The 19,062-nt window shown below is 53.8% G+C and overlaps 6 protein-coding genes across 6 annotated transcripts in view; 3 read left to right on the forward strand and 3 right to left on the reverse strand.

Moving 5' to 3' along the window:
- The first annotated feature begins 239 nt into the window (after nt 1–239).
- Nucleotides 240–1,676, forward strand: CSUI_001623 (pterin-4-alpha-carbinolamine dehydratase). The gene is made up of 2 exons (XM_068061828.1): nt 240–654; nt 862–1,676. Exons 1-2 carry the CDS (start codon nt 523–525, stop codon nt 1,042–1,044), a joined length of 315 nt encoding a protein of 104 aa, XP_067926187.1. The 5' UTR covers nt 240–522; the 3' UTR covers nt 1,045–1,676.
- A 133-nt stretch (nt 1,677–1,809) lies between these two features.
- On the reverse strand, nt 1,810–5,480 carry CSUI_001624 (atp synthase). The gene is made up of 4 exons (XM_068061829.1): nt 4,419–5,480; nt 3,196–3,340; nt 2,605–2,766; nt 1,810–2,122 (listed from the first exon to the last, which is right to left on the reverse strand). Exons 1-4 carry the CDS (start codon nt 4,651–4,653, stop codon nt 2,083–2,085), a joined length of 582 nt encoding a protein of 193 aa, XP_067926188.1. The 5' UTR covers nt 4,654–5,480; the 3' UTR covers nt 1,810–2,082.
- On the forward strand, nt 5,305–9,231 carry CSUI_001625 (acyl transferase domain-containing protein). Its single transcript, XM_068061830.1, has 4 exons — nt 5,305–6,810; nt 7,343–7,545; nt 7,916–8,545; nt 9,021–9,231. The coding sequence occupies exons 1-4, from the start codon at nt 6,312–6,314 to the stop codon at nt 9,165–9,167; spliced, it is 1,479 nt and encodes a 492-aa protein (XP_067926189.1). The 5' UTR covers nt 5,305–6,311; the 3' UTR covers nt 9,168–9,231.
- A 461-nt stretch (nt 9,232–9,692) lies between these two features.
- CSUI_001626 (alveolin domain containing intermediate filament imc9) lies at nt 9,693–14,013 on the reverse strand. Its single transcript, XM_068061831.1, has 9 exons — nt 12,798–14,013; nt 12,552–12,695; nt 12,226–12,444; nt 11,980–12,108; nt 11,749–11,861; nt 11,576–11,641; nt 11,396–11,459; nt 10,817–11,290; nt 9,693–10,353 (listed from the first exon to the last, which is right to left on the reverse strand). The coding sequence occupies exons 1-9, from the start codon at nt 13,599–13,601 to the stop codon at nt 10,180–10,182; spliced, it is 2,187 nt and encodes a 728-aa protein (XP_067926190.1). The 5' UTR covers nt 13,602–14,013; the 3' UTR covers nt 9,693–10,179.
- An 865-nt stretch (nt 14,014–14,878) lies between these two features.
- Nucleotides 14,879–15,926, reverse strand: CSUI_001627 (uncharacterized protein; the record flags this gene model as incomplete). Its single annotated transcript, XM_068061832.1, has 1 exon — nt 14,879–15,926. The coding sequence occupies exon 1, from the start codon at nt 15,857–15,859 to the stop codon at nt 14,879–14,881; it is 981 nt and encodes a 326-aa protein (XP_067926191.1). The 5' UTR covers nt 15,860–15,926.
- Nucleotides 15,927–17,447: 1,521 nt separating this feature from the next.
- The window catches only part of CSUI_001628 (major facilitator family protein), a 5,299-nt gene continuing 3,684 nt past the window's right edge, over nt 17,448–19,062 (forward strand). The window contains 3 exon segments of the mRNA XM_068061833.1: nt 17,448–17,453; nt 17,472–18,264; nt 18,648–18,818. Coding sequence (XP_067926192.1) covers nt 18,159–18,264; nt 18,648–18,818 — 277 coding nt within the window. The 5' untranslated portion in view covers nt 17,448–17,453; nt 17,472–18,158.

Here is a 19,062-nt window from a genome sequence, read left to right on the forward strand (position 1 = left end):
CCTTTTTTATTCTCCTAGAGAGGTTCTGCTCAGTGTCTGGCTGCCGGGTGCCAACTTCCGCCAGGCGCAAGGCACTCCCTCGAACCGTGAGCTGCCTGCCTGCTTCCCCCCAGCTTCAGCCTCTCAGTCGGTGGGAAATGTAGGGCGGCACATGCATGCCTCGAGTATCAACCCGGGTTAACACGTTGAAAGCTTCGCCCGTGGGACATCCAAACCCAGCAACTCATTCGAACCGCTTAGCTGGACCTGGCAACGCTCCGCGTTCCCACTTGCTAGCCTGGTGGCCGTCAGGTTTTCTCCTGATTCCCGGACAGCCGTGCTGCTTGACGGCGCTGTGCACGTAGGCATCGTCGTTCCTCTTTTGAAAGTGTTAGCTGCTCTTACAGTCCTTGTTTGTCCATGGACCGAAAGACTCTGCGTTTTTCACTTCTTGAGACTCGAGCGACTTCTGCTCACATCTGACCTTCACTGGATTAGCCGCTGCATTCGCTAGATTGAGCTGTCTACTTATTGTCGAGAACAATGGTGGCTCTCACTCGGCTGATGAAAAGCTCAGCAAGATTTTTGCAGCAGCAAAAAACTGTTCCACGCTGGCAGCTCACGGAGGGCGACCGCTCTATCAAAAGGAGATTCAAATTTAAGGATTTCAACGAGGTCAGTTACCGTCTCATGCTGAGTGGCCTAACAACGCTTGAGGTGGAGATGCTGTCCGAACTGAACAATAGTGACCGTGGACACGTGCCTCACTCTAGCAGCATGAATCAGTCAGCGGGGATGACCTGCATCGTCTGCCGGGCCGCGTACGCGGTTGTTCCGTGTTGCAGCGAATGAACAGACTTCTGATGGTGTTGTCTCTTCTAGGCGTGGGGATTTATGACCCGTGTAGCCCTCCAAGCGGAGAAGATGAACCACCACCCCAACTGGAACAACGTGTACAACACCGTAGAAGTGGAACTATTCACTCACGACGCGGGCGGCCTGACTGACAAGGACTTCACACTGGCTCAGTTCATGGATAAGGCGGCAGGAGCAGCTGCAGACTAATACTGGGCTCGTTGGTCCCTTCCCCCGGAAGAACCTGCATGCATTGGCAGAGTCATCGTACTCTACCGTGTACCGGGACTCCGTTGTACCGCGATAAGTCCGGCTCTCATTGTCGTGTAGTCTGCCGGTCAAGAAACGCATTCTCTCCTTGAACGCTCGTGCCACAGGCTAGCCGCGAACCGTGGCACTCTTCGCAGCTAAAAGTGGGGAGTTCGCTACTGTATTATTCCGCGGCTCCCACTGCTAGAGAAGCAAGTTCTGCCCTCACGTTGAGTTCATTCCGCCACCTATATGATCGCCGTTGCTGGCACGTTACCGCTGCTCGCTTCGCATCCTTGCGAGACTCGACCATATGATTTGCTGTCTCGAGAGACCTTCGCTTCCTTCCATTGTGTTGATGATCAATGTGGGGCCGGATAAAACCGAAAGCGGCCAGGGATGCATACGTAATCACACTTTTCACTTGCGCGGCTGGTAATGCGAGCAGCTAGCACTCTGGCAATCACGCTTTGTGTCCCGTCTCGTGCGTCCTGTCTTGAAAAACATATTACAGCTTGGGGTGTGCTCTCACTTCGTGAGTCGGAAAGACCCCGAGTTGGGGAGGGGCCGTTCAACCTTTGTCACTGTAGAGCTTTGACGAACCAGGGGTAACCCCTGTGGGTGCCGACTCCCGCAAAGCCAACAGGTGATGCAGTTCAGGTCTCACTTGAAGGTGTACACGCCCGGAAACCGTGGACGTGAAAGCGCAGCGTCCAGTATCAGTACCAGAGAAGAGCAGAATGGACCGTTGCAAGCAATTTCGAGATGGCTGCTGCAGCCGCGCAGCTCGGCAGTCTACCATAAACAAAACTCCCGGTGTGGGCAACAGCAGAGCAATCACGTGGGTGGCCGCGACAAGAAGCAGCGGTTTCGGGCACACCTTGGAATCACATCCAACGCACCGCACAAAGCGCACCACAAATGCACACACGGTGCTACCGTCCACATGGCTCAGGGAGGGGACACACAGGATCGGTGGCTGCTCAGGCGGCATCTTGCTTAAGGAGCGGCGCGAATAACCGAGCTGAGGAGCTCTTGCCTGCAGCCAAGGAGCGGCACATACCCGTGAAAGTTACATCGTTGGACAACGAAAAGGCGATCGGCTGCAAGACAATGCGGCCGTCCAACAGAGTCCGTGTCAGCGTCCTCAGCAACTGAGCCGTAGCTGTGTCCGATCCTGAATTTTCCACGGAGGCCTACGCGGGAGAAGACTGCCTTCTGGCTGCCGAGGTTACGGTTTGCAGGCTCCCTTTGCTACGAGGAAATCGCGTTGTTACTCACGTTTACAGTATGCCTGCTCTAGCACACAGTACTAGCTAGCGGCGCACTCTCAACGGGAAGGCTAGAACAAAACAGCACGTAACGACACAAAAGACACCGGACATCCAGGAAAGGGAGTTACCTGCCGGCCTCAAGATACCGCGTCGCTCGGATTCTACTAGTGGATTAGAGTGGCAGGCATCAAATGTGTACACCCGGCCACCACGGGGAGGTATGTCTGAGGTTGAGTCAAGTACTTACCCCAGAAGAGTACGGGCTTTTGTCCACTCATCCGCCGCTCCCGCACCCTGCTGCAGCAGCTCTTGAAGAGCGGCTGTCGCACTTTCTTTGTCAAGAAGATTCACGGGCACCACCTCGACACCAAGAACTTCTGCTGTGCAGCAGCCGCTGTCGTCGTCGGGACTGAGCGCATGGGAGGACCCGACCAATGTGGGGGCTCAGTGTGAAGAGACAACCCTACACCGGTATGAGGCAGGCTCGGAGCATATGCGCGCCCAACGGAGCGACTCGGGAGTCAGACAGGAAGAGAAGTGCTACGCGAAGAGACGACCACAAAGCCACGAGGTCACCGAACGTTCCCCAAAGCACGAAAGCTTCTTGCGGCTTCGCAGACCGGCACAGGACACTTGGACTGGCAGTGTTCTTATGCCGGGAACACCGTAGACAGCCAGGTTGTCTGGAGTACGACTACAGAGTTCCAACGTGCCAAGCCGCCCGTTGGGATGCCGGAGTCAATATCTTTCTGGGTTCGACGAACCGCTCAACCGGGAACTCACATCAGCTAAAAAGCTGGGGGCTCTACAATAGCTCTGTTCGGAACAAGTGACATACCTTTTGAAAATGACAAAGCCATCGCTAAGAAAAAACTTCTCGACCTCGTCCCCGCTGTCAACCTTCCTGACAATCACTTCGCCCGCCTTCAGCCGCGCCACTGTCTGCGAGTGGCCGTTCGTGAGGGTCATCGCACCCTCACTCCCTATAGCAAGTCAGTCGGGAAGAGTAACGAGGAAAGAACAACTGAAGGAAGCTTGAGGATCGGTTATAGCAGCACTGGAGAAGACAAGTACGGATCCGCGTAAACATCGGCATTTATCTCCTCCAATGTCGCTGTCCCGCTTAAACCACCGCGTGCTGAGAAGTCCTCCTAGGGGACTACGGTTCAACGACCCGCAGTGGCCGGGACTTTAGAATCCACTGTATAAAGGTGTGACCAATAAAACCGCCGACGCAGTTCTAGTCCTGCTTAAACCCCTGCCTCATCATCGAAGAAAACGAGCGCCCAGCCTCTGCGGTATTTGGAGGATGGGCTGTAGGAAAGGATACGGCGCGACGTCTGCACTAAGTGAACGAGTGACGTCAAATACGCTCGCTAACTGCGTCCACTGCAAAAGCGATCCACCTCTTATCCAGGCTCATTCACTGCAGAACACCAAAGTCCGCAGTTGAAATCAGGACGCACACGCAGGTTTTCTGTCAAGTATGTAGTCGCCTTTTCATACATGTGTCTGCCTCTCGCACACTGTATGAATACAAACCTGCAGCTATACTGCAGTTGCACTCTGCACTGAGACTGAGCATGTACAACACTGTCGAGACGTTGAGAAGAAGGTTCGTTTTAGAGAATATAACAACGCTGCTGCCGAAAGCCACTACACACAGCGTGTATTCCAAGAGCGTCGACTTGCAAAAGATTCTTCCGAACTGGCGGCAAAGTTTCTACGTCGGGCACTCTAGGTAGCCCGCACAGGTTCAGCTAAGAGGGAATTCAAATGCACGTGCAAAGTGAAAACGCCTGTAACCGGGAACTTGCGCTTCTCGTCCACTCACTCGCCGGACACGTGTCGACCGCGCCCCATGTGGTGTGTGGGCGTGGGCTGGTCACTGAATATTGATAGCCTGTAGAAAGATCTAGAGTCTCCGGGTGAACTGGATCCATCTGACCGAACACGCCAGTTGCGCCAATGTACGTGGGGAGAGGTTCTCAGTTCAACCTGTTGTCTGAAGTGTTGCCTGGTGTATGCGAGAACTTGTTCTGTCAAAGTGCATACGCGCACCTGGTACCGTAACCGACCGGATGGGTGACCTCACGAAAATGGATTCCGAGGGAGAGGAAAGGGTAAGAAGCAACTGATTCTTGTGGAGAGTGGCCTTCTGAGAAGACGTCGAGAAAACCCGGAAGGATCCAAACGCACTCAGACTGGTGGCTGGCAGTGGCCTCCGGCACGGGAGTTGGCACGCCAGAGTTGCTATAGAAAAGCAGCTTTTACGGAGCAGATGTGCCGCGCACATTTTGAAGGGAAGACTACCCAGAATCAAGAGCGAAAAAGAAAAAAGCGTCAAATGGCTTCTTCGAGAAAACCGCTCACCATTCCCAAGCGTACAACCATCTCACGCCTCGCTTTCCAGCACCTAAAAGCGTTACACGGAAAGCAGTAGGCCAAGATATTGCTAGTCCTTGGTGAAGGAAAAACTGTACCATTGGCAGCCCGAGAAGATCCGACAGAAAGTCCGGAACAGAAAGCGGTCCGCTTGCTTTTTGTTGTCGCATGCGCATGCCCTGAAAGCGGGTGCGACCACAGGGTTGGCGCTCAAATACGTACCACCTAGACCACGTGCGAGGCGGTCCCGGAAAGACCATACAGGCAAAAAAAAAAACTGTCCACCTGTCCCCGCGAGAGCTGGCGAATCGATAGTCTTCGAATCTATGACAAGGCGCTAAAACAGAGAACAATGGTTGAGTGTTCGCTGGCGCAGTTCGGTGCCGGACTTCGGTTGCCACTTGCCCCCCTGCTGGCCGTGGAGGCCTGCGGGCACACCCGGTGAGGTCTGCTACCACGCCGCCAAGGCCGGCTCACAGGACTGCGGAGACAGGGCAGGAGGCACAGGGGCAAACTTAGCTTGCTTCGGAGATGTTTTCGCGCGGGACTCCCGTCAGGGTAAGCGGAACAGCAGGCGGGGTCAAGAACTGTGCGTATGTTACACCGAACGGAAAGAGATTAGTGATAGACAAGCGTCACTTTCTCCTCCCTCCCCCTCTGTAGACAACACGCCAGTACGTCCAACCAGAAGCCCGGAGAGCGCACACCCAGGTTTAAATCCATTTACGATGTGCCAGGGTCAACGGAAGTGTTCTGATCTCATGCCTTTTTTTGTAAAGCGCTCCTTCGCCTAACTTGGAGACAGCTACCCGGTGGGCGTCGCTGATGCTAGCCCTGGGACAGCATCCGTGTGTTGCCCGTGTCTTGCACTGCACATGCACCTCTTGAAAACGTTTGTTCGTCGTCCAGTGCGTTGAGTACATTCGCCCCTTAGTGTGTATATGCTGCTTTTTTCCCGTGAGCCCTCGAGCTCCTAGACGCGCGTCTTGCGGCGTGCGGTCGCAATTTTGCTTCATGCGTGCAACCGCGGAGTGGCCCTGGATCTGCCCTCCGAGGCGTCAGAGCTGAGAAATTTGGACTGCTTTCATGCACTCGGTCGCACAGATTGGCCAACTTTTATCGGGTCCAGACCACAGTATCTTATCGAAAGCCAGCTTATCCACTTCGCTTGGTGTTTCTGTACAGTGTCAGTCGAAAGACAAGTTTTAGCAGCACGCTCTTCGAGCGCCGCGGAGACCCCGGGTCTCCACTCAGAGGATTGCCTGGTCCCGTAGCTCCTCGGCCATCCACACGAAGCTGACTTGGACGTCCCCACTGTTCCGGAAGCGGGCTTCACTTATTCCAGGTTCTCCCAGTCACTGTCTTCGACGGTCCCCCGCCCGTCGTCAAACGGCAAACATTGCTCGCCAGGCGACTGGAGCATGATCCGTTCTTTCTCAGCGTCACAGTGTCAGTCGTGCGTTCTAAAGCTCCTGTGACGCTACCCTGAATGGGTTGGTGAACGACTACGTCTACAACCGTTCTCTGAGGCCCTGTCCTGCCAGTCTATCTGTCCTCACTTGCCCTAAAATGGCTGTCCTTCCTCTTTTTTCTCTCCTGTTCACCCTTGTTTTTTCCTTTTCTGCCCTCAATTCGCTCGCTCTATCATTCCTCTCGGGATCGGAGAAATCTTCCTTCCGTGCACCAGTAACACTTACCAGCACTCTTCTTCCTCGGTGGGTCCCCGCCGATCAGCTGTGTGCCTTCAGAAAAGCACAAGCAACTTCTGGCAATCCGGCGTTCGTTGCCAGCCCCGCGTCAGGTTTCTCGTCTGCTCCTCAGTCGGCGGTTTCTTTTATAAAGTACGAACTTCCCGGGCACCCTCGCACTGTTCTTGATAAAGGAGCAGGTTACCTACGACGGACAAAGCAAGCTCCCCAAGCGGTGGATAGTTCATTTACGAACTCTGCGCTGTCGACGAGATTTCCTGGATCAGCACACAGAGGCGAGACAGAATCTGATGGCGCCTTTCAAAACTTCCGAGCTGAAGCCGTGGCGCTTTTTCCCGGACAGGGTGCACAGACCTTAGGTGAGTATCTTTCAGCTATACGTAAGCGCCTCGCTTGTCTTTTTCTCTGCAACGAGTAGAGAACTATAAGTTTGCGGTGTGGAGAGTTCAAAGGGCAGGGTGGAGTCCTTTCTTGAAGTCCCGTCCGAGCTCTTCCTCCCCTAGAGCCAATGAACCCAGATACCGTCTGCACTTTCTTACGCAGACGTGTATATTCTATTCTAATGGTGTACCTCGAAGTTAACCTCAGTACTTTCCAGACTACTGCTGTGTGCTCAAGAGGACATGGCACTGAGTCTGTCCCTTTCTTTCCATGAAAACGTGAGGGAAGAAAGGCGTCAGGAAAAGCGTTGGGGGGCCGTAACGAAGCGTTTCGACTGGACCAAGCAGAGGTCGCGTGAGTGCCTTGAAACGCTGCTTTTGTCTTTGACTTAGGGAGGTTTGTCCTGTCGCGGCATTCTTTGCCTTTTCAAGCCGGAGATTCTCCGTTTCTTTCTTTTTCATGTCACGGGTTTACATCCTTCTCTGACGGATTCACTGTTTGTGTTTCGAGGTATGGGTGTGGAAGCTGCGAGGAGTTGCGCCGAAGCCAAGAACCTTTTCAGAGATGCTTCAGAGGTCGTCCATCGCGACCTACTGAGGCTCTGTGAAGAGGGCCCGGAGCAAGAACTTCACCAGACAGAATGGGCACAACCAGCACTTTTGACAGCGAGCATGGCAGCTGTGGCGAACTGGAGACAGCGTATGAACCCAGATGTAAGTTTTGCTTTCACTGCTCCTCCTCCCACTCCCTGGCCCGCTTCGTGAGATTACTTTTCCTGGCTAAGGCACGCGATTCATGGACAGGTCATCTGCACCGACTGGACGAAACATTACCACGACTGGGACATTATAGCCTTCCTTTCCTTTGTCTCCGTACCACTCTGTACCGTGTTCTCTCTCCCCACTTTCTTCTCCGGGGCTTCTTGTCTTGCGTTTTCGGCGGGTCTTCGCTCGTAGCCGTCTTTGTCTCCTGTACGGGTCTGGAGATCCATAAGTTTCCCTCCTTTGTATACGTACAGGTTCCGTTGCTCAACCTTCCTTGGATGGTGCCCTTCTGTCGTGTGTTGTTATCGGTTTTCTACAGAGCCCGTCACCAAGCATTTCTGCCTGCATCGGCCTGTCATTAGGAGAGTATAGTGCGTTGTGTTTCGCGGGTGCACTCTCGTTTACGGATGCCGTCCACCTTACACGGCAGAGGGGCATTTTTATGCAGCGAGCCGCAGAGCACCATGGGGGAGGCATGGCCGCTGTGTTAGGCCTCAATCGCGAGCAGATTCTTCGGCTCCGTGACTCTGTCATCACAACGCTTCGGTCTTCTCGGCAATCACCAATGAGCGGACCCGCTTCAGAAAAGGGGGAAGGCCATGCAGCAAGTTTGGCAGCTCCAGACGTTTGTGTTGTAGCTAACTACCTGTGTCCTGGGAACTATGCCATATCCGGAAGCACCAGGGCACTAGATATATTAGAACAAATTGCACTGAAGAAGACGACGCCAGAGGAGGATAAAGAAAGAGGGTTTCCTCGTGCAAAGAGGGTTGTGAGGCTCAAAGTCAGTGGGGCATTCCATAGTGAAATGATGCAGGAGGCAGCCGAAGGACTTAGGGAGGCTCTCGCAAAAATAGAGCTCAAGCGTCCCCAGATTCCCGTCGTTATGAACGTCGATGCAGGCACGCATGCAGATCCCGCTGTGATCAAAGAAAAGCTCATGAGACAGGTACCGGAATGGGGACTACAGCCCTGCATTTGGCCGGAGTGCGTAGAAGTACACCCCGAGTGATAGCAAGGGATCCGTTGTGGGCGAAAGGGTGCGCTGCTACGGCTGCTAACGGCGATGCGCACATGGTATACAAGTTCCTCAAGACCGGCTGGTCCACTTTACTACGTGGGTACAGTGTCGCCGCCCCGCCGTGTCTGACATATACAGAACATGCGTAACGGTGAGACTCCGCGCGCCTCTGCACGCAGGTACAGCACACAGTACAGAAGTACAGGGTAAGTGCACTTTTTCAGGTATGCGTCGTTAGGTAAGAATGTCTGGTCAGCGTGCGTGGATACGCTGAGACCCTGTGCATCAGGTTTGAGACGAGAACTTGTCTGCCTGTGTGCCTGGCTGTTCTTGCCACGAAGGCACGAAGAAAGTTGCACGTGTGCATCCTCGTGCGCTGCTCGCTGTTTGTATATTCTCTTAGCTAACGAGCTCCGTCCTGTTCGACAAGAGTTTGCAGTTGCTCGTGGATCGCGGTATGCGTGAGGGATTCGAGTTCGGTCCGGGCGGCGTCCTCGCAGGTCTAATGAAGAAGATTTCCCAAGACGTCAAAGTACATCAGGTTCCGTGAACGTTCCGAGGCACTGATCGACCGGCAGGCGCTCGAGTAGTTGTTCATGAGAAAGGAGCTTGTGAAGACGCGTGCAATGGCAGTGCATCCGGAGAGTCCTCCGGCGCGCCGTGCACCAGGCCAGAGCAAACGTTTTGAGAGGGTGGAGCTACGAGGAAGCGTAGCTCTTTTGTCGTCTGTCCCCTGTCAGTCTGCTCCAGATTCCTTTCCTTTTGCCTTCTCTGTTCCGTCTTGTTCTGTATCAGTTCAGTCACAGACCGAACATAAGCTGCTTGTGGAACTGCTGTTGAAGACTTTGTTCGTAAGCGGATGTACCGGCTACGAGAAGCGTTCAGGGCGTGTAAGCATGCACGTTTCCTGATCAGTCGAATCACGTGGCGGAGAGAAGGCGTGCACGAGAGAGAGTGGCCTGGCACTTTCGAGACTGTTGATGATCGCATACTTGTCATCGATGAGATTGACGTCAAGATAGGTAGAGATCCGAGAAGTCTCAAGACGCAGCCTGGTAGCCAGGTATTCTCTAAACTGGACTCATTTCACTTTTGCTTCATGCAAATGGCATAGACTGACACTCACCAAGCCGACGGGCCATCTGTTGAGGAGACCTCCCCTTGCCGCAAGAAAAGGACTCGTGGGCGAAACACGTGTGCAAACTGAATTTGTGACGCAACTTGCCATGGGCAAAGTTCCCGCCTACTGAAACAAAGCGACACTCTCCATCTGCGCGGCGACGAGTGAGAAAGCAAGCACGCAGACCTTGCTCAGAACGCGCAAGGAGCCCAAAGATCTAGTCGAGTCTCAGACAAAACACAATTGCAGCCTTAAGCCAGAAGAAAGTGCCCCATTTGGCTGTCTATCTACATTGTCTCGCCGCGTTAGTACTCTCACAGTGTGACGAAACGGGGGTTCAAGCCAGCTCCGTGTTCGGTATCCACCCGGGCTGGAAACTACTTTGCAGCAGACCACGGAACTTCTGTTCTGACTTAGACTGCGTCAGATCTCGAGGGCAGGCTCAATTCAAGAATATGGATTCTTCTGGACGGACAGGACAATGCGAGCAACAGTCAGAAAAGCTCAGGGGGGACGCAGGGTAACTCGACTGGCGCACTTCCTGTCGAGGTGCTTGCAAGGGTGGCGGACGCGAGTGCATGGCAGTGGACGACGACTTCATCTCCCTGGAGACTTCCTGAACACGCAGTAAAGAATAAACAAGGGTTTACGAAGATACAACAGGGTAATCACCCCGGGTAAGAGCGGCGGCCTCCCCATGCGGGGCACAGCCCCTCCTGTTCACTAGGTTCTTAATACGTCAGCTGCCTACAGATTGCCTTGCCACCAACAGCTCCAGTCCCTAGTACGGAATTGCGAGGCTCTGATTTCCACCATGCTTCATCGTAGCGACACTCGAGCGCGTACCCGCCCTCCACTTCCCCCAGGCGCCAGTCGCCTGCGGTCTCGGGCGGGCTGCTACATCTAAAAGTATGACTGGACTGCGGTGGTGTTTGCGCTCCTCGAAATGAAGCCTCGTCGTACAGTGTTCACACCGCAAGCTCGGCCCGCTGGTTGTCCTACGGAAGTCCAGGTTGGCTGCTGTTTTGAATTCTGTGAAGGCCAGACGTTATCTGCTCATCTCAGTAAGCTTCCCGTACCTGGCTGGTTCGCACTAGTGCCGGTGGAAGTGGTTCTCTCTGTAGATTCTGACCGACATCGTTTGGACAGGCCTGCTGATCCCCCTTTTCTTGCCGAGACACTTGGGACGCAACTGGCTGAGGTCGATCTCTTGTGGCCATATGTGGTCCGTAGTCCAGGAAGGAACTCTGCCCGGTTTGTTGGTGTACGTAATGGGCGTGGTATCCAGAGACGACTGATCCCGCACCGGACTGCAGAGTAGCTGAGCTCAGCGAGCGAAGCTGCTTCGTCGCGCTCTCAGACTGCCTCTGGTAAAATTCTGCCTGCTTTGGTGTCAGGCGGTGAGTCTTCTGTGCAAACTCGGCCAGAGGGATGTAACCCTCCTCGGTCAAGATCATCGGATCCCCAGAAGGGACAGGCACTGGCACCTCCACAGGTTTCTCCACACGGCGTACGACAGGAACGCGCTTCTCCACGATCACCTCTCGAGGAACCTGCCGACGGGTAAGGCAGCAGACCGCACACAGGCGTCCACCAGTCCAGCCAGCAGCCAAACTTATTTCCTACAAAAAGATTAACGTAGTAGACAAGAAACTTACTTCGACATCGACATGCTCCTCAACAATCTTTTCAGTTGGCACCGGTACCGGCCTTTCAATGTACCTGGCGCACACGATATAACGCAGCGACCTCACACAAGCAGCATATACAGATTGCACGGAGGCACCTGGACCCGGGGCTTTCTTCAAGGAAGGCCGTCGTTGGATGCGGTTGCTTACTTCGTGCGAAAGACAGGCTTCTCAATCTCCTGGTAGCTATCTTGTGGCTGGGGAGTAGGAACCTTCCTGCGGCACGGACAAGCCAGTGACATAGCTAGCTCTTTATCGTCAATGCGCGCCTCTGACGGACGGTTCTCGGTTCTTCCTGACTCCGCTCTGTGAAGAAGACGCACCTTTCGATTTTCTTCTCGACCTTGACAAATTTCTCTCTCGGGACAACCTGTTCGATGTACTTGGGGACCTCAATGTAGCGAGGAACAGGGACTCGAACAATTTTCTCGACAATCTGCATGCAGACAAAGAGGCTAACGAAAGATGCGCCCATGTATTACAGTACTCGGAAGGAACCACATATGCTGCCTGCGCGATCCTCACGTACATTCCCGCGAGCAACGAATTCTTACCTTTTGTTGAGGGACTTCAACTATCTTTGTCACATCGATATGCCTGTAAACTTTCTGTGGGACAGGGACTTCCCGCTCCACGTACTTAATTTGAATCTGAGGCACCTCCACGATCTTCTCGATTTCCACCTGCAGGCGGCAAAGGTACATGGCCCGAGCAGTTCTGTACCAAAAGTAATGTGGCTTCTCAACTCACCCTCCCCAGTACCTTCCTTGACAGCACCGGAGAGGGCAGTTCTTACTTACTTCTCTGTATTCGATCCGAGGGACATCAACATACTTCTCCACCATGACTATTTTAGGCTGTTTGACAATTTTTTCCACAATCTCAATCTTGGGGACGGGAATAACTTTCTCTTGTCGGATAATTTCATCAACCTCGACAAACTTCTCCTTCACCACATGCTGTGGAACCTCGACAACCCTATCAACATACTTGACAACGGGGACCTCGACAATTTTCTCCTGCACGCCAGTCACATGAAGGTCGCAGAGTTGGTCTGCGTCACGGAGCTTTTTGGGCCGGTCTGTGCAGCTATGACCAGGCAAAATATTTATGCTGATGTCCTTACAACCAGTTCGAGTTTCGGAACCTTCACCACTTTCTCCTTGTGAATGATCTCCGGCACTTCGACAATATGCTCACGGAGCATGACTTGAGGGACTTCTGTGATTTTCTCCTCATACGTGATCTTGGGGACGTGAATGACTTTCTCCTGCAGTAAGTCATAGGAAACATACCTAGATTCTACATTGTGAGCCGGGATGAGCACCTCCATCGACAAACCTAGAAGTATGCCTCATGGCAAGCCGCGTACCACAATCTGAGGTTCGCATGCGAACCTCTCGGGAATCTGTACCGAAGACCGCGGGTGCAGCCGCCGAGCTGACTCAATGCTTGGTGGCGACAGGGAGGGTACAGAAAGGGTTAATCCCCGGCTTCTCAGGCCCGGGCTTGTCCGGGGGGGAGACGGAAGTGACGCCGAGGGGCGGGGACTGCGCTCCGGGACGCTCAAGCCTGACGCTCTTTCGCTGCTGGAATGGAGTGAGCCCCCGTCCGTAGCACAGCTGTGCAAAGCTGAATCAGTCGAGGGAGTAGCAGGTGCGGCACGACGAGTGGCACCAGGTTGATCATCCGCGGAAGTCTTTGGCGGGCTCTTAGACGGCAGAGGTCGGCGCTGGGCCTTTTCTTGGCAGGGTGGGCATGCGAGGGACATCTGACGGGTCGGGGGCTGTAGCAACTCTCCTAAGTTTGGATCACCGAAGTCAGTTGAACTAGGCTTAAAACCCTCGCTCCCGTTAGAACGACTGTAACAGCAGGTTGCCGGGGGAGAGGGAAGACGAATACCGGGGCAAGAAGATATAGGACTGAGAGGAGCCGTCCTTGCTGGCGAAAGTCCGAGCTGGTCGCCGTCGAGACACCGCGAAAAGACCGTCCTCGACAATGGAGATGGGGCCGGCGGTTGTGCCTTTGGGACGCACAGACGAGGAGGGGAACCAGGAGCAAACCCGACAGCCGCAACGGCGGCTACACAAGGTTTTAGAGGAGGGGGCGGGGCAGCGGGAGACGAGAAAGCCCCGGAGTGGCTCGAGGAGGACCTGCACCACTTCTCGCCTTCCATCGGGCTTGCTACAGACTACGCGACCGGAGCCACACCCACATACGGACTTGAGAATTCTGTGGCGGGACTTGCAGGTGTCGGATACGACGTTACAAAGCTGACGCTCCAACGGGCGGACTTTCAGGAGGACACAGAAAAGAACTGACGCAAAAAGCAGTTTCATACGTTTCACTCGGGAGACTCTGGAAAATTGTGAGACAAGAAGAGGGACCGCTGGATTTGAGAGGCTCGGCTGAGCCGGGAGCGAAGCCCGCCACGCTGTCCCATTCTAGCGATTACGCGCTCCCTCTTCGCGCGCGGACGAAATTCCAAGACACAATTTCTAAACTGACTTTGCAGATGAAGCCAGTACCAGGCAGTGAAAGCCAAAATGACTCAGAAACGACGAGACAAAAAAAAAGATCGAAAGATTCTGCCATTGGCTGCTTCTAACGACGGAGAAACCATCCCGCTTGCCTTTTTTCCGACGAGCGAACTCGGTCAGGGCCGATCACTGAGTCAAGACAGCTGTTGAAGCAGAGGCACCGCTTCCTTTCGCATGCACTAGGGTGCCGTGCTTCCCTACGACGACGTGAATTGCTTTCTAGGGCAAAAAAAAAAAAAAGCTCACATCTGATTTCCGTGACGAGAGCTGCGGGGCACGTGCCCTGGAGCGAGAAAGCACGTACGTGTGCTGTCGCAGGCGTCCAGGTCAGTTCACCATGGTTAGCCCGTCTCGACAAAATTTTTTTCCTGGCTGTGATCCGTGTACCAAAGGGAAGAATTGGCGGTGAGTCACAGTCTGCTGCGGTACCAAGCTTCTCTCGTGTAAGTGTCCCCTGCAATCCAGTACCGGCTTCTGCATAAGTGGAAAGCAAACGAAACCTCAACAAGCTGACTCGTGTCTACGGCAGTAGCGACCCACCGTGGCAGATTGAAAAGCACGTGCATCTGCTGTCGCAGGCGTCCAGATCAGTCAATCATCCTTATCACGTCAGGTGATACCGGGGCAGACGAATGCCTGTCATAGTAAGGACTTTTAACAGTAATCAGAAAAGTGCACGAAGGTTGCGAACTTCGGGTCATTGCAAGTTGTATCCACCGTGCATCCACACATCGACACAAGTTACCCCACGGAGTTTGGGCCGTCCTCTGCGGCCCGGGGTGGCTAGGGGCACAACCCTCCCTTGTGCATTGCAGCGGAGACGTATCTCACGTGAGCCGAATACATGATGAGTTGACGGAGAGCACAGAATGCGAAAATGCACTGGCGATGTTTAAACGTCTCTGGCGGTAATTCATGGGCCCGCGACAGAAGGACTAATGTACATTGACTGGTGTAGACGGTCGGGAATGCCTTTCAGAGTTTCAACAACTTCGACCCATTCCGGGAGGAGTGACTGCAGTTCCTTTGGTGTACAGATTTTCCATGTAGCGCCCACGTCGCTTGAGTCGCAGTGGCATTCCGTAGCCCCTGTCCGCGTGAGCAGAGTCCAGGCAAAAAAGTCGCCTCTTTCCATTTCTACATCATCAGGATACTGGCTTTCGAATTTACGCATGCGTTTCGCTGTCTCTATGGCATTTTCTAAGATACCTGCCTGTCGGGGAGTAAGCAAGTCCAAGAATCCATAGTAAGCAATCGTGAAAGGGTAGTACCACAAAGACCAGTCAAATGGCTCCGACCGGAAGCTGCTGCAACGCTTGCGACGCGGGGTATCCGCCCCAACAGCTTCCCGATTTTCCAGGTATTCTCTCCGTTTTACATGCCACTTTGGATTCATGTCTGACCTCCATAGCTCGAAGAATCGAAGATTGCAGTCATACTGGATCTTGAAAGCTTTGGCCTGCTCTGATTCAAGACGTTTCGTCCACATCTCTGTGGATTCTGCTGAACCCGTTGTGAGCCCGAGAATCACGATATACGAGCGCATAGAGTTCACCACTTGCTCATTATCCACGCGGCCATCTCGGTCGTTGTCTAGGAAATCAGCAAAAATGCTACTTGCATGGGAGAGAGCCGGTTCACTTATTGCTTGAGTCGCTACAATCGGCACTCCAAAGACTTTGACGTAGCGGACCAACCCGATCGTCCGGAAAATACTCGTCGGCGCGAAAGCAGCGGACTTCGTGTAAACTGCGGAATCTTCAGGCTGCTGGCCAAAGTCTTCGGATGGGAAGGGCGCCACGTCCTTGCATTCGTCTTTCTGAAGAGGCGGTTCGGGATCAGCTCTCGCCCCCAGCAAGCCACACGAGACGAAGAAGGGTAGGGCCCAAATCATGACCCTTAACGGCAAGACGCGGCGCACAGCTTCAAGGCGTGCAGGTCGCAGACGCCGTTCTCCTCGGCTGCATGTGCAGTTGGAGACAGCAGGCACTCGCAGCTTGCTCGGAGTTAGTCCTGTGACACACGCCATCTCGACTGTCGTGGAGAGCCCGTTCAGACAGAATAACCGGATAGTTTTGCGGTACAGAAAGAAACAATGCAGAACTGACAAGATGAACGACGGGGTTTCACGAGCGAACCGAAACAGCAAATATCGTGTTCCACTGAGGTGATGCCGGCACGCTGGGAGCGGATTCAGGAATGCTCGTCGGTGAAGGGATGCGCGGCCCTTTCCAGCGCGACTTCCCTGTAGAGACCAGGTCGCTGAACATGCACTGAAAACTATTTCCTTCCTTTCCGCGTAGAAAGTGTTTTCGCCGCTCCATGCTATGCATGGTGACGCAGTTCTACCCTGCTAACGACGACAGGGCTGTCTGGTGAAGCTGGCTCTTGCCGAACACAGTTGGTCGGCACTTACGGCTGCAGCTAAACTAGTTTCGCGGCACGGAATCCCGCGGCGGCTCTTCCACAAGAGCGTACCCAGCATTGCTCATGCAAACTGCTGCAGGTGTGCCTCGATATCCGCCCCTGATAATTTTGTCGTGAATGCGATTTCCCTGCGTGTCTGGTCCCCAACTCGTAAGCCTGAGGTACAGGGCCCGTCGCGGAAAGAAGGCTCAGCAGGGCGCTGGTATCCCTTACGGTGTGGCGCTCTGGGTATTAGCAGTAAAGTCGCTATCCTGTAGTGTCCCAGGAAGACCAGTAGCTGCGGGCTGCGTTGGCCGTCCACATTTAGCGAATTCTTAGCTGGGCTTTCTCACTAGCTGCTGATATCAGAACAGCAAGTTTGTCACACTCACGCCTGAGGCCTTCTAAGGACCGTGAAAAGACACGTGAAAAAGACCCCACACGCGTACTTTCGATTGCGTCGTCTGTCCGGCTCTATCACACTCACTTGGCGGTTGCCCTAAACCTTATATGTGGAATAGCTGTTTCATGTGATCGGGCGTACTCCGCTTCACCGACTAAGCTTATAGAAATGCCAGCTGCCTGGGCGTGACGCTGAGTCAGTTACTATTAACCGTGTAAGGTATGCTGTAAGCTCTTACGTAAAGGAAAGCTGGTCTGCCCGTTGTGAGGGGCCACCAACCCAAGGTGGAACTCCTTGCCGTGGCAACCTGAAGGGAGAAGATGAGGCTGACAGTACTCCTGGATGAGACAGTGAAATCTGCCGGAGACTAGAAGGAGTCTAAACAATGTGAAATGCCCTGCGCTAACGCATCACAGCGGTGCTAGTCGCAAACCAAGCGGACCCTCGGCAGTGCTTGGAAACAGACTTTCAGAAGGTAGTCACCGAGAGTACTGAGGGAGTACCCGAAGAGCACATTTCCCGACGCGCTTGGAAACTGGTTGCAGGCGTGACACTGTTCACTGAAGCAAGCCTTCCTCCTAGCCAAAAGAGACCGCCTGTCGCCTGTCATCGCCGCAGGGCTTGGCGGGGGAGAATTAGCTAGCTCTGGGGCCTTCCTCACTTGGCGCTTTGCATGCTTGTAGGCTTATACCATAGTAAGCTGGCCTTCGCGTCTCGGAATATAGCTAGTTGTGGAATCGGGGAACTGGTTTCCTCTATGTTGTAAAAGAAGGGAGTTCACCACGTAGAAACGGAGTTACAAGTGGTGACAAAGTGTCTGCATCGCTGTTCCTGCCTGAGAGAAAGGATTTTTACCGCGTCGTTTACGCTGCGTCATCTCCCTTCCCGGGGTACAGGCCACTCACCTCACAGCCCGGGGCTGCTTCTCCCCGTCAGCCATGGCGGACCGCTGAGAACTGGGAATTCGGAACTTGCACCACGGGGACGTGACAGAAAGTCGCTTTTTCATGAGGATTATGTGTTGGTGCTGTTTTTGCGTCTTGAGTGTTGTCCGTTCTTTGAGAGTTCCTCGCGTTTCTTGACTTCGCCATCCAGCCGCCCACCGTGGCTTTCACGGTGCAGCCCCGGACCGCCGTGCTGAATTTGAATCGACGCTGTGCGAAACACTGCGAAGGAGAGATGGAAAATAGAAGCAGACGCCTTTTTCTTCTTAAGCCGGCGTATCTGCTTGCTTAGTAGCGGAGCCCGTCAGGTGCGAGGCCATTTGATCTCATGTTTCGTATGCGTCCCATCTTGCCGCCAGTATCGTGGTGTTGGTACTTCCGCCCACTGTTACGGCACTTGTTTCCGGCTTTCGCCTCTGCTCTCTTTTGCTGTCGCCAAGATGGTGAACATGAGCTTGCAGAAGGAGGGCCGCCAGCGCTCTGTTAGAGAGCAACGGCGGTCCAAAGAGGACGCGGCCGAGGATATCCGTTCACAGACCTCCGACAGTAAGACCACCACCGGCGGTAGAGTCACCGGAGCTGTACGGGGATCTCACCAATCAAGTAGGAGTGCCTGCCCTGTCAAAGCTTTAGGAGATTCAGAAATGTTTAGTCTCCAGTGCATCCAGTTCGGAGACAGCCGTGTGGGCGCTAGAGCTGCACACTCTCATCCTGAAGGGCGAGATGTAGGGGAGGGGAGACGGACATGTTCACCGTTTCCTGATGAGGTCAGGCCTCTGGGAGATGCGAGTAACCATTCCTTCAGATGCGGCGTAGTGCTGTTTGAGGATTTCGCCGTATCGCGATGCTTCGTCCAGATGCCAGGTGTAGGCTGTATCATTTCCAATGAGAGGAGTCCGTCCGCTTTTTTCTGTGTGATTTTTCAACAGGTGGCTCGGACAGGGCGGAGTCAAAGGGGTTGACGGCGAAGCGTATGAAGCACTTGCCATGGTCCTACCTGCTGTCGTATGCGGCACCGATGATTGGTGCAGGAGGAATGAACTTCACGCTGACCACATTTGCTGCCTACTTCTACACCGACGTCATGGGAGTGAGCGCGGGTAAGCGGTTTTCTGAAATGAAGGAACTGTTATCGATGCGGTATGCGTGGTGGGGCTGGCACGGGCTAGAGGTATAGTTGGTTCAGGAAACAAGCTGTGGCAGGTAACAGTTTAAAGTATCTCCAAACATATCTTTAGCATAATATACAAAACCACAAATTGTAGCTAATACAGCACCTAAAGATAACACAAAATGGAAGTGAGCTACAATATAATATGTATCGTGTAATGCTATATCCATAGC

The sequence above is a fragment of the Cystoisospora suis genome (genome assembly GCF_002600585.1).
Source record: "Cystoisospora suis strain Wien I chromosome Unknown contig_657, whole genome shotgun sequence".
Classification (NCBI taxonomy): Eukaryota; Apicomplexa; class Conoidasida; order Eucoccidiorida; family Sarcocystidae; genus Cystoisospora; species Cystoisospora suis.

Excerpts from the sequence above, each read along its gene's own strand:
- CSUI_001626 (XM_068061831.1), bottom strand. The coding sequence starts at position 13,601 with ATGGAAGGCGAGAAGTGGTGCAGGTCCTCCTCGAGCCACTCCGGGGCT. Across the intron at positions 12,109-12,225 it reads CTCGGATCGAATACAGAGAA|GTGGAAATCGAGAAGATCGT; the intron begins GTAAGTAAGAAC and ends TGCCGCCTGCAG. Across the intron at positions 11,642-11,748 it reads GTCGAGAAGAAAATCGAAAG|GAAGGTTCCTACTCCCCAGC; the intron begins GTGCGTCTTCTT and ends TCCGTGCCGCAG.
- CSUI_001623 (XM_068061828.1), top strand. The coding sequence starts at position 523 with ATGGTGGCTCTCACTCGGCTGATGAAAAGCTCAGCAAGATTTTTGCAG. Across the intron at positions 655-861 it reads AATTTAAGGATTTCAACGAG|GCGTGGGGATTTATGACCCG; the intron begins GTCAGTTACCGT and ends TGTCTCTTCTAG.
- CSUI_001625 (XM_068061830.1), top strand. The coding sequence starts at position 6,312 with ATGGCTGTCCTTCCTCTTTTTTCTCTCCTGTTCACCCTTGTTTTTTCC. Across the intron at positions 6,811-7,342 it reads ACAGGGTGCACAGACCTTAG|GTATGGGTGTGGAAGCTGCG; the intron begins GTGAGTATCTTT and ends TTGTGTTTCGAG. Across the intron at positions 8,546-9,020 it reads AAGAAAAGCTCATGAGACAG|CTAACGAGCTCCGTCCTGTT; the intron begins GTACCGGAATGG and ends ATATTCTCTTAG.
- CSUI_001624 (XM_068061829.1), bottom strand. The coding sequence starts at position 4,653 with ATGTGCGCGGCACATCTGCTCCGTAAAAGCTGCTTTTCTATAGCAACT. Across the intron at positions 3,341-4,418 it reads CCGGTCGGTTACGGTACCAG|GGAGTGAGGGTGCGATGACC; the intron begins GTGCGCGTATGC and ends GACTTGCTATAG. Across the intron at positions 2,123-2,604 it reads AAAGCCCGTACTCTTCTGGG|GCAAGAGCTCCTCAGCTCGG; the intron begins GTAAGTACTTGA and ends CCTTGGCTGCAG.